The 14,209-nt window shown below is 30.8% G+C and overlaps 1 protein-coding gene across 1 annotated transcript; it reads right to left on the bottom strand.

The window, feature by feature from the left end:
- Positions 1-1,140: 1,140 nt before the first annotated feature.
- LOC110105658 lies at positions 1,141-2,198 on the bottom strand. Its single transcript, XM_020835252.2, has one exon. The coding sequence runs from the start codon at positions 2,140-2,142 to the stop codon at positions 1,264-1,266; it is 879 nt and encodes a 292-aa protein (XP_020690911.1). The 5' UTR covers positions 2,143-2,198; the 3' UTR covers positions 1,141-1,263.
- Positions 2,199-14,209: the final 12,011 nt, after the last annotated feature.

The raw sequence follows: 14,209 nt of genomic DNA on the forward strand, positions 1-14,209 counted from the left end.
AATTTCACCAAAAAGACAAACATACCCTCAATTGAGAAATTATTGATAAAAAAAATGTGGGTGAAGATATCTTAATCTATATTTTATTATGATGAGCTTCAAATTCTTAGATAAGATAGCAAATCAAATATATATGTAAAATTTATATATACTGTATAATATCTCTGCATAAATTTAAGTTTTTGAAGCTCAATCTGATGCAAAATATGTTGGAATATTTTTACATAATTTTTTATTCAATTATTAAGGTTTTGTTTGTTAAAATTTTATTATTTCTTAATGCTTTCTAAAACAATTTTTTGGTTCATTGAGAAGCCTTTATAATTCAATTTAGAAAGCATCAAGAAATTATTAAGCTCAACTTTCTTAAAGCTTTCTAAAATAATTTTTTTTTGTTAAAATTTTCTTGCAGTAAATATTTTTGTAGCTTTTGAAAGCAGTAATTAGAAAGTTTTCCCAAACTATGCCTAAATATGAGTAACTTTAGTTGCAAAATACTAGTGTATAACTAATGTATTGAACAGACGGCTTGTATTTAAAAAAGGCTGAATAGCAGTAATACATAGCTTGATATCAGGGATGGAACTAGTCTCTTTTTTTAGATAGGGTAAAATAGGATTGTGAAATGTCTAATTTTTATTTTTTTATAGAATAGCAAAAATGTTTATTTTCTACGGAAAAAAAAGTTTCAGGCGGGCACCGTGGGCTCTTCCTAGTTCAACCCTATTTGATATCGTATTTTCTTGGAGCATACATTGAGTATATAATTGTGAAAGAATCTATAGCATACGAAAACTATCCAATATCGTGGGATAAATACTTCGATTGGTTATTATGTACCTTTCTTACAAGATAGTTTTAAAACTGTTGTTTGACAGAACAGAGTTTTCTAACATAACAGTTAATATCATAAAGATTTTGAAAACAGTACAAAATTCAATTCTCTAAAAAACAGCTCTGCAAAAGTGGCAAATACAAAGAACAACAAAAAAATTACTGTTTCAGAACTGAAAAGGCGAAATTAAGCTGTCTCAAACAAGGCCAAAGGCTATATGTATGATATATAGTTTGATACTATATTTTTTGGATTATGCCGTAAGTAAAGAATTATGAAAGAACTCATAGTATTAGTTCAAATCATATATTTTGTAATTTAGAGCTTAAAATTAATGAAAAAAATGAGTACATAATTATATAATTTCATCTTTCACAAGTAGACTTTAATTTTGCTAATCCACACCTAATAATTTCTCAAATTCACCTCTAATTCTCTCCACCGCACCCAAACCCCACCGCCCTCCACCTCACCTCCCCCTCCCCTCCTGCCTCCACCACCACCCCAAAACTATTCACAGTCCGGCGATAAAACCCCAACCATTTAGCCATCATGTACCGCTTCTTCCTCCACGGCGGCACGCTCATCCCCCTGCTTTTCAACGATCTCGTCGCCGCCTCCGCCATTATCCTGACCGCAGACCTTATCTCCTCCGGCCGAGCCACCACCACGGATGGCAACGCCGTAGCTACTATTACGTACTCTTCCGTCGGCCTCGCCACCTCGAACTCCGCCGCAAATCCCAAATCCACAATATACCTTCTGTCCGCTTCACCCGCCGGTAAAAACACCACGTCGATGTACTCGTAGCTCCCTGACGTCAATCCACTGCCGACATCCCATCTCGCCTTGCATATCCCCGCATTATACCCTCTTTCTCTCAACCGCCCCATCAGCGCTCGCCGGAACGCCGATCCAGTCAGCCGCAGCGTCGCAACCTCCGCCGCCGCAGATTCAACGTCGGAAATGATCCTCGACCGCATCGGATCGTCGGATGGCGGCGGAGAAAGGAGGTCGCGTAGCTTGCCTGCGAGGGCGAGGGTGGAGTTTATCGGCATCGGAGTGGAAGAGTAGTCGACCTCTGAATCGGAGTCTTTGTTGCGATCGGGATCATCGCCTTCGTCAGCGGAGGAGTCGATAAAGCCGTTTAGAAGGGCTGAGAAGCAGGAGGGATCATCGGAAATGGAGGCGGTGCCGTCGTGGTCGCTGCCGCTGCTGGCGTAGTTGGGGAACTCGCCGCGGAGGCGAGCGCGAACGCGCTCGTCAAGGGGAGCTGTGACGTGCTTTGCCCGTACGAAAATAGCCATTTTCCGGTCAGTTGAGGAGGAGAAGAGGGAGCTTGAGGGGTGTTATAAAGGAAGAGAAGTGATGTCGGCGTGGGAGTGAGGAAGACGACAGGGCCAGAAGGATAATTATGGCATTATAAAATTGTGGAGCCTAGTTTTGTAAAAAAGGGATTTAGAGGTCTAAAAATGAAAAAAGGATTTTAGAGGGAATTCTAGAATATTCTTGGTTGCGTCCAGCGAGTAGTTTACTCAGAGCAAGCGGATATGCCTTTGTTCGAAGTGGATACTCTTCTCCGGTCGCCGCATATGCGATGGCACAAAATTTCAGGTATTTTTTAAATTATTTTACCAAAGTCATTTTGGCCTATTGAATATTGATTATGAGGTTGGTCACAGTGATGGGGAGTTTTTTTAAATAAATTCAAGAATTAATATGCAGGTAAATTTGTAATTAAATTTACTTAAAAATTCAAAAAAAAAAGGTACATTAATTTAGGAAGAAATGTTATTGCTAATAAAAAATTAAAATTAAAATAAATATGTGAAGGCTTAGAAAAAAAATACTTAAGGATTATGATTGAGTTAGAGAAATGTAAGGTAACTCTTCTATTTAAAGGAGAAAATATCCATGATGAGATTTGACTTAATCATGTCCAACTAAGAAGCTTAAAGATTGGATTTAATTTGTTCGATGGGTCTGAAATGTCGCTAACCACCTAAGCACCTTAATTTGTAAAAGTGAGGTCATGAAGTTAATGATGCAAAGGAGACGTGTATGCTAAAGCTAATAAGTGTATGAATGACATGTGCGCACTGATTTTATTTTTGTTATCTATCTTAATATAATTCTAGGTAACGTAAAACTAATTAGGCCTTAGTATGATGTTTGATGTCCTAGAATCTAATTTGGAAGATTTTTTTTATCTTCTAATGTACATCAACTAGATTTACCCAAATTTTTTTATCAATAGAAATACCAATAAAAATAAAACTATCAATCAAAATATCAATATATACATATGTATTTATTTCATCAAAATCATATACACTACTTAGAATTTATACAATCATATTACAAATACTCTGTCATCAATACAAAAGAAAAGTTAAAATAAAAGAACATGGACTTGAAGGATCCTGATCAATCTCACACCCTTGTTCTTTTGCAAAGTTTTCTTTGATGGAGGCAATAAGGATCCATTATTATCATTTCCTTTGTTAGTGATAAATAAAGTAACAAGTAAAGCGTTGCACTAGGTGAAATGAAATTATATTTAATTAGTGTCTGATGCTTTTTATGGTGCGGTGGAAAGTAGGGATGTTGAATATGTTTCCCTTAAGTTAATTTTCCAATATTGTTGAATATGTCTCAATGAGAGCACTAAAATGCGAATGATAAAACTACCGTAATGTTAAGATGATGCCATGTGACTTTCAAGGGAGAGAGATATAACTTCCATGAGAGGGAAAGGATGAATGATAGCTTGAGCCAAATATATGTCTTGATTTGAGGGAAGAAGCATAGGCTAAATGAGTTGGGGATTATGGGTGGCTTTATAGATGACATTGATAGACCTTATAGTAATTTGAATATATCATTTTGAATAGAAAGAAAGAGAGAAATGACCGAGGAAGGAGAGGAAGACATTTGAAGAAAATGATATACATGATTTGACTTAATAGCTTATGCCTATATGATAATGAAGGTGAGAAATCCAATATAAAAGGTACATATGTTGTATAATTGGCAAGTCCAGGATTTAGGTAATACTAATAGAGAATGGACATATAAAGACATAAGGATAATGAAAGGATGGTTCCTTTTAATTTAAGAATGCATTTTTCAGCAAATTAAAATATTCTATTTAAGGAGAAGATGCGAGCCTTCATAGGAGGCATCTCTTCGCTAGAAGCAATATTGACAATATAGAGATTATGATTCACATTTCTTTTATGGAATAACTATTGTGTCAATTATTAGGTATTGAACAATCAAATGATTGACTAGTTTTTAGGAAATGGGTGATGTGCCATGGTATGTAGTACTTATATATGCATGATGAGCCATTATGTGCAATGGATATGCATCAACTCTAGATGAAAACATGAAAAATATGCATTATTAATGTGAAGCAGTGTCAAAGCTTTGATGGAATGTCCTAGGCCTTCTAGACTAGGGATGTTCGACTTCCATAATAAAGTAGTTGAGTAGGCTGGCATGTTGAGTATACGAAGTTCTCTATAGAAGCTAAACTATGTAGGAGATGACATTGAGGATGTCAAGTAGATTAAGGAGGATGGCTTGGAGAAGCCACTAAGTAGGTCAAGCAAAGTAAAGTCTTTATAATTGAGAACATATTCCAAGTTAGGTAAGTCCCTGTAGAGCCTAAGTTCTTTGTGAGAGGTCCAACTCACAAGCGAAGGACATCGAATTAATGACATGTTGACTTGCTAAGGAGTTTAAGTAAATTAAAGAGACTAACTTGGCGAAGTAGGAATGGAGACCGAGCAGTCAGGAAGGGTGACTTTAAAATGTTGACAAGGCAATTAAGGAGAGGACCAATTCTTAGGATAAACAAATTCTCATGTTCTAATTTTAGACTTATTGCTAACTAAAAAGTGTGTATTGACTTTGATCAACTTACGAGTATCAGTTAAATACAGTTAAGTAATGTTTTTTTAAATCTTGATTGTTTTCTAGGAAATAATCTTGGTTGAGTAAATAGAGCTTATTGTGGGGCACCCTTTTAGAGGCTTCAATTTTAACAATTGTTTGTCACTTGTATGCTCCTAATGAGATGCAAAAAATTAGGTGATTATTAGAGGCTAGCAAAATAGAGTAGAGCTGATAAAGAATGAGTTGAGTTGGGAGTAGTGCTTTCCACACAAGCCAATCTTAACAATTGGTAAGACTTGACTATACTTTTGAACGTATTGTCGTGCTCTTCAGGGGAATTGTAAAGAGCAGGCCAATATATTTGGAAGAATAATCAATAGCTAATTATTTTTTCATTTCTTATTACATGTCTAATATCATATGTCATATTGGCAAATATGTCCAAAAGTATTAAATATTTAGGAGAAAGGCAAGTACATCTTTATGATTATTTGAGTCTTTATATAATTCATATTTTAAAAAAAAAATATCATCAATATGAAATAATATAATTACTATCATTTTATTTTTTAACCATATTTATTCTTCGTCCTGTGTATGATATCGATTATTGTCATCATGAGGAGACAATACTTTCTCTTAATCATAAGAACTTGTCAGACTTGACGACTTGACTGCGAACATAATATAATGACGCTCAATTTTATACATTATTTATTTTCTTGGAAATATATTTTTTAAAATTTTAAATGCATCTTTCTCAAAATTTTGCCTAATCTCAGCCTATGCACCAATGGGGAATGTTATTGGTAGTGGCCACATCAGGGAGCAATCTTTGCACGTGAGAATTAGAGGCCAACACGTGTATAAGGGTGGTAGGAACGTGTCCTTGCTTTGGACTGTTAGATCAAGAAGCACTATCAGATACCACGTGGAAATAAATACATTTATTAGTTACTAATTAATTAAACAAATTAAATTAAATTTTGTTAAATTTATCCTCTTCAGAGCAAAATAAACTAATTGAAATTTTTTGAAATTTAATAATATTTTTTAAATAGTATGGCTAAGAACAATTAGATCACTATATTAAACCAAAAAGATTTTCATTAAGATAAATATTTGGTAATTATGGAATGGATCTTAAGTGATTTTTTTATTTATTTACGTGTTAGTAAATTTTTGTGAAATTAAAATAAAAAATATTCACTCTAATGCTGTAAATTTTTAAGTGTACAACAACAAATAAAAAATCAAGACTCATTTTAAGATTATTTTTTTCACTGTTTAATTTATAAAGTACTACATAAAAAATATTAATTTCTGACGAAATATTTTTAACGTAATATTATTGTATTTAAAAATTATTAGATTTAACTAATTTTTAAATATATTGTAATCTTTCTATCATTATAATCACTGCGTGCCACCTCATCTGGTAAATTATTAGGCGCGGAATCCGAAGCTCGTCCAAAAGGCCAATAAAAATGTGTCACGTCATCACTAAAGTGTACCGAGCTGTGCATCAGTACCTCTCGGTACCAAGCAATACTGGATGGTTTTCCCGTCCAGTGTCCGCACAGAATAATCTCTCATGCAACAACCAGCTTCTCTTTATTTCGTAACCGTATTAAGCTACTTTACATTTAGACCCTTCTACAACCCTATTTAGCAACACTAGCTTGTATTGGAGTAGTTCTTTCGTATTATTATGAATGAAGCTAACTAAGTATATATCCGTTCTTCGCTATTTTCCCTTTGAAGGGGGAAGAGATCCTTAAGTTGATTGTTTTTTTTTTTTTTCTTTTCTTTTTTTGAAAAGATAATCCTATATTTATATTATAATGTAAATGAATTTAGACAATCATAATAAAATTGAATATTAAAATGAAGATAGTACATTTGAGGCATATATGTAATTAGAAGACATAATTTTTTTTATGAGTTCTAACTTATGACTTATAAATCACTGGTCATGTTATGACATTCAATTAAGATTTTATTTGGAACAAATTCCTTACTGTTTTCTAAAATATTTTTTTAGTATAAATATTTTGAGTTACAAAAATTTTTTACCAAAAATTTGATTTAGAAAGTTTTAAAAGAAGATGTTCCAAATTTTGGAATAGCTTTTTTATTGATTCTTAAAGTAATTTTTTAATATCAAAATATCAAAATTAAAATTTTGGTACTAAAAATTTATTTTAAAAAACAATAAAAAAGACGTCACAAATGAAACCTAAGGCTTCGTTTGGGACAGCTTTCTTACTTCTTCTCAAAGTAGCTTTCTCATACAAAATTTAAAAATTTTGTACAAAAAAGCTGCTTTATGATGTAGGTTCATTTGAGACGGCTTTGTTACTGCTTCTTAAAATAGCTTTTATGTACCAAAATTAAAAATTTTGTACTAAAAAACTGCTTTAAGAAGAAGTAAGAAAGCTATCCTAAGCACAGCCTTAGACTCCATTTGAGACGGCTTTCTAAATGTTTCTTAAAGCATATTTCTAATAAAAATAAAATTTTTATACTAAAAATCTATTTTTCGTAACATGGGTGCTTCTGATTTCTCAATAGGATGACATGATTACTAATGTGGCATAAATGTGCTTATTTTATTTTTATGTACTTTTTAATTTTAATATATCTCTTAACAATTTTGCCCATTCTCAGCTTGGGCACAGATGAAGACACATCAGCAAGCTGCTCTATGCACGTGATAATTAGAGGCCGGCACGTGTAGAAGGGTGGTCGGAGCGTGTTTGGCATTTGGGCTTTACATTTACCTTACTAGCCAAACTCGATAAGGCCAATGCTCGGCTCGACTCGACTTGTTTACACCCCTACCAATGGCTACTTATTATTGAAGCAAATTAAAATTAACATTTCCAGCTTCTTAGATAAATATAAATATTCATTTTAATTTAAAAAATAGTATAATGAAAGAAAAAAAGAATTAAAAAAATTCTTATTAGCAAATTTGGAGATAATTCTTAAAAATATATTTGTTGCTCAAGTTTATTAAAAAGACAATTAGAGAGGCAAAAATATTCAAAAAAGTGTAGAGATCCCATCATAGCATACAACTAATCAGAATGATTAAATAATTGATTATTATTTTTAATTATATCCAAATATTCAAAACGCTAATGATGAGAAAACTCTACCATTCATCATAAATAGTTAATTAAAAGATTTTTTAAACATAAGTATTTAACATTAATCATGAATTTAAAAATACAATTAGGATTAATACAACAAATTAATATTGTTTAAGGCATGAAACAGAATAATAAATAGTATAATAATTTATAATTAATAATAATTAATGTGGACAGATAAAAATCCATAGGAAATATTCAAAATTAAAAATTATAAAATATTATTATATAATCAACAAAATAAATATTATAAATAAAATTAATATGTGTCAATTTTTTTAAGATAACTATAATCAAAATTGAGTCAAAATATATATATTTTTTCTTTTTTAATAATGAATTGAAACTCATATGTAAAAAGAACAATATTATGCAAAATTCTAATTATGCCTCATGAAATCATTTCTTAGCGAGTGACTATACCAAGTGTTCATCTTGAGCACAATATTATGCAAATAATGAAATGACAAATAATAATGAAAAAAAAATTATGTTTGAATAATGAAAAAAAATTATGTTTGAGTATTATTTTACATACTTTGAAATTAGCATAATATAAATTTTTAATATGTGACACTAATCTTAAAGCATTTTCAATGATTAAAAATTCACTCTATCTACTTTGAATCAGAACATCTGATATAATTTATTTTTAGGCTATAACTTAACTAAAAATAAGATCAAATTCATTATTATTTGGTTGGAGTCACTGCTCTATAGATGACCACCATCATCACTACGTAAATTAATTTATTCGATATTCAATAAAAAAATAACATATTTTTAATATATCAGTCATATTTTTTCATATTAAAATATAAACAATATAACATATAAATAAAAAATAAATTTAATTTTTTAGATTAAAATTAAATTTCATCACCCAAATTTATATCCCTTTGATTCACGCTCCTTTAATATAATTATGGGTCTAGGAAGGACTAGGCTAGTTTATAAAGCCCACAAATTTTATATTAAAACTCCTAATGGGCTTTAACCCAACTAACTATGGGCTTATCTTAAGGGCTCAAGGGACATATTAGATTTTTTAACAATTAATATCTACATGCAAGGCTTTTTATTGTCTCTTATTGGTAATTGTATAATCAAAATACAATTGAAATATAATTATAATTTAAAATTAATATCATCAAATCATTAATTAACACATAATTTCAACTAAACAATAATCCCTAATGGCCAAAAATGCATGTTATTAATTTGCTTGCAAGATAGAATTAACTTATTAAGGCTTCATTTGAGATGGCTTTCTCATTGCTTCATAAAGCAGCTTTCTCGTACAAAAATTTTAATTTTTGTACTAAAATATGCTTTAAAAAGTAAGAAAGCCGTCCCAAACGAAGCCTAAGGATTATTTTCGGATAACTTTCTTACTAATATCTAAAACTATTTTTCAGTATAAAATTTTATTTTTCAAAAAAAACAAAAACTTAAAAATATGTTTTATAAAGATATACGAAAGCTGTCTCAAACGAAGCCTAAGATGCAACTTTAGCTAATATCTATTGAGAAAATGAACAAATGATTTTTCAAAGAAAAATTATTATATTTTAGAAAAATAAATTTTCTTTAAAGTACTCCAATTCATATGAATATAACAACAAACATAAAATAATACATAATAAAATTTTATTCTAATGCATAGATTGAGAATAGCTCATAAGTTATTCATACTGCTTATGTTAATGATTCTATCCTTAAGATTAATCACATCTTAATCTTTTAGTTAGTAGGTCAAATCAATCAAACATCACAGCCACTACCCTTTGTTTGCTAATTAATTACTACCCAACATACCCACTCTCAATTGTTAAATAGATAATTAGTATTGATGATCATCAATTCATCATTTTTGCATAATTGTATTTATTTTTTTGCTAAGTTATTTCATGATTAGGATACTAACAAATTTAATTAGTGGGCTGCTTATGTAATTGAAAAGATCATGTGATGAAGATAATCTATGTAATTAGTTTTAGGTGTCATGTTTTGTCACATTCATAAAAGGCTTCACCACATAGTATTATTATTATTATTTATTTGGAATTTTGTGCTAAGTAATGAAAATAGTGCTTTAGCTTTTAATATTTTAATGTTTAGGGTGCAAAATATAAAAAATGAAGGTTTTTTTACTTAATAACATGATTTAGGTAGGTTTTTTATATGTCAAATAAAATACATTTGAATCAATGCTTTATTACTTAAATAATATAATGTTATTTAATAATAATGAATTTTCTTAAATAATATTAAATCAAATAAGTAAAGTCTTCTCACAATATATTATTAAATATCATTTATCAAATAACTCCTTTGTGTGTATAAATAAATAAAATATTGTATTTAGATGTCAAAGGGCTTCAAAATTCTTCTTTGGGTTGTAATTAAATAAAGGCATTTTTTAATTTAATTACATCCTTAAACAAATTTTCTTTTAGGATTATATAATTAATTGTAATTAAATAAAGGCATTTTTATTAGGATTTTGTGTAGAAAATAATTGTTTCTTATATATTTAAATTATATAGTTGATGTACATGTGCTTATTAAATTAAAAATGTGTGTAAAATAAGGATAGTTTAAGCACATATTTTATGCAAATAAAAAATTAATTTTGAAATTTTATTGATGAGATAATCATAACCAAATGAAAATGGTTAGGTCATGCTAACTCTTGTAGTATTTCCCTGAATACTTTCTAAAGCATAAGTTAACAATAAATAGTGATGGCATGTGATGGATACTCTTAATCAGTTTTTATAATAGCAAAATATATAAAAATAAATATTTTTTTACTTCATTGAGGTTTCATCATGGGCAATATATATTGTAAGAGTTATTTATTTATTATCTTTTATTATATTAAAATTATCACTTATACTTAATAGTTATTGATATGTCTCCACAAAATTTAATTGATCAACATGAATCTCTGGTCAATATTTGAATTGGAAGTTTCCAAAATTAAATACATAACCGCTTGAATTTTTATTTCAGCAAATTTATAGTCGAGCTGAATATTGAAACAAGACGAACCTATTGACACTGCAAGTAATCCTATTTGAGTCTAAATGAGCAGAAATCAAGCACTTGAAGAATATTTGAAATTTTAATGAAATGACCAAATGATCCTCAAATATTGCGGGTTTATAGTCAAATCAAACGGATAGATAAGGCAAATCTAGCGAACCTAAGATCAACCAAATATGAGGTCATTAAAGTCCCCACATGTTGAATAAATGATCATTTCAACCGTCATTTAAATCATAATTAGAACTAATGCAAAAAAATCAGTTGTATGATTTGTCATATTGTTAGTGTAACTTTGGTTTGTTTGTAAATATATAGATATTTTATGTGAAGATAAGTTAAAATTTCATTATATATATTTTTTATGTGAACATAAGCCAATAGTCAAGGATCTCTAATCACTTGACGGGTCTACACTCGTCACTTATCACTTAGTAGGCCCACTCAACTAATGACAAGTCCACATGTACATTGTCCATATGTATTCTAATATTTTCCTAGTTATATACTTTTTTGGACTACACACCTCATATAAATGAATGAGCCATTTATGTAGCTTTTTTTGTAGTCCATAATTCTATAAATAAATGGTTATAGGTCAAGGATCTATCTCTTTCTCGCTCTCTATCATTTAATTTCTCATTTCTCTCTATCTTTTATTCTATTGTAAGCCTTGTGCAGAGTCTTAGAAATAAGATCAGAATATGAACCACATTATATTTGGATCCAACAATTTCTTAGTTGTTTTTAGAGAACTATGTAATGAATATATCTCATAGAGACTCACAAAATAAAATTTGGGAGATAGAAAATTAATATAAAAATCTGATAAAATTAATAATGATAGAGTATGCCATGATTTTACTTATGAGAACAATGTTAGGTAAATGTTAGGTGATTTGCACACATGAAATCTAGAGCTTTATATGAAGCAAAATAAAATAGGGGGAAATGGCGCCGCTCACAAAGGGGTAATGAGGACTAAGAGTGCTTGGGGTTGGTCAATGAAAGGTTTAAAAAATGGTTAGTTTTGTACTAGCCATTTATAATTTTGTATTTTCAAATACTTATGAGAGGGTTGCAAAAACAAATACATAAACCTAATCATTAGGATGACCTAATGAAGTTGGTGAATTAGTTTAAATTCTTGTACTTAATGTCACCTATAACAAATAAAGATAGAAGAAGCCAAAAAAAGTTACAAAAATTAAAGGTGTGTAGTGACATAATATAACTTGTATAGACCTAAAATAAATAAATAAAACAATTTATACTATCCAATTATTATAAGACAAAAATAATCTAGTGAGAAGGCTCCTAATCTCAATGATTTAGGTACATGAAGAATATTTGTATGAGAGTTTGTACTAGCTACAATATTGTATGGTGAAATGTTGCTTGTTTAAACTTATAAATAGGGAAAAATTTATAATACTTTATATTTCTTTTATTCAATTTACATATTGAAATTATAACCTTTAACACAAAATAGTAAAAAATTCTATAAAATAATTTATAAGTTGTATATTAAAAGAAAAACTAAAATAAAAACTCTAATGCTGGAGAAATTATTCTGTGCGGAGATTGGATGCAGAACGTCATACAGAGATCAACCAGAATGTGCCACGTCAGCAGTACTGAGCCGCAGTACCGAGTAAGGAGTGACGTGGTGCATTCTTGTTATTCTCTGGACGACGTTCAGCATTCACACAGAATAATTAATCCTAATCTAATCCTAATGCTGAAATTAGGAACTAAAAAATCTTGTAAATTAGAAAAGCTCAAGAAAATAACATTAGAAGTATAGATTTGAAAGTACTGATGGTGCTGCTAGAAACAACATGAACAATATATGGGAGTAGTGACAATGAAATGAGTTACCAATGGATCTTGTAAGAGCTCATCAATGGCAGAAAACAATGGATTAGGGTTCACTCATAAGCAAAATACAAAAATTGTTAGGAGAAGTCATTGAGTTTCTTCTGTCATTCAAATAATTTATAGATTATTGAAGAATAATATGTGCTTGTAATTAATAATTTATCAATAAAAAATCTTCATGAACTCAACCACTATTTCCCAACTCTTCCTTTTCGAAACACAAAACCTCATCGATAGTCTAATGAAAATGATCAGACAAATATGAAAAGAACAAATAAACAAACAATTAAATACAATATTTGATTTTTCAAAAAATTCCAATATTGCAAATCAAGACATACTGGGGGAATCGTCAATGCCTTAGTCTACTAAGTAAAATTCTATGTCACTCCAGCATGACTCATCAACGACAACATCGTCGCCGCGCTTAGGATCCATCGTCACCGCTCCGATCGAAAACGTAAATACCACCCGCCTCACTCCAGCCTCTGTCGCCACCCTGATCACATTCCTCGTCCCCTCCACTGCCGAACACATCATCAGTTGCTACACCCAAACACAGATCAAACACATCTCACCCAGATGCATCCCCTCAATCAACTAAAAAAATCATTAAAAAAACAAGAAATGGAATTATGCTTGCACTCACTGGTGAATCCGGGTGGAACTATGAAACCCTTTAAATAAAAGATGCTAAACTCCTAGACATCGATGTGCCTTTCGATGTAACTGTCATAATTTTATTAGGAAACTCCGCAATTAAAGTGTGGTCATCTAGACAAATCTTGAATAGGTGACCTTCTTGGAAATTACACTAACGGGATAAAATCGTAGGACCCTTAGGCTAAAACGGATAATATCTTGATAGTTAAGAATTTTGACTATTACAAATGGTATCAGAGCAATACAACATCTGAAAGATATGACCATTTCCGGCGGCAATTCCGGCGGAATTTCCGCCGGAAACATTTCGTTGTGTTTAAGTAAGCCGGCGAGTTATCCGTCGAAAATTACCTCCTTTCTTAGAAAAACCGATGGCATCGCCGGCAGGTTTACAGGCGGAATATCCGCCGGTTAGACCTCCTCTCTTACCGGCAGAAATAATTTTGCCCAAAAAACCGCCAGTATAATCTTTTTTATTTTTTGTGCACCTTCTTTTTCTTTTCTTTAAATCTTGCTTTGCAGTAGCTTTAATAACATCTGGAAGTAAGCCACAAGAACCACTTGAAGAGGAATCCTGAAATGGATATCGGATGCAAAGGCCGAAGTATACAAGCACGTAAGACTGAACAGCAAGTACACTTCATACAAAATTTCTCACACCTGTTTGTTCAAATGCAGATACATGGAATTCGGCTTTCTTTTCTGTGATGAGAGAGCA

This window comes from Dendrobium catenatum, unplaced genomic scaffold (assembly GCF_001605985.2).
Source record: "Dendrobium catenatum unplaced genomic scaffold, ASM160598v2 fragScaff_scaffold_671, whole genome shotgun sequence".
NCBI lineage: Eukaryota > Viridiplantae > Streptophyta > Magnoliopsida > Asparagales > Orchidaceae > Dendrobium > Dendrobium catenatum.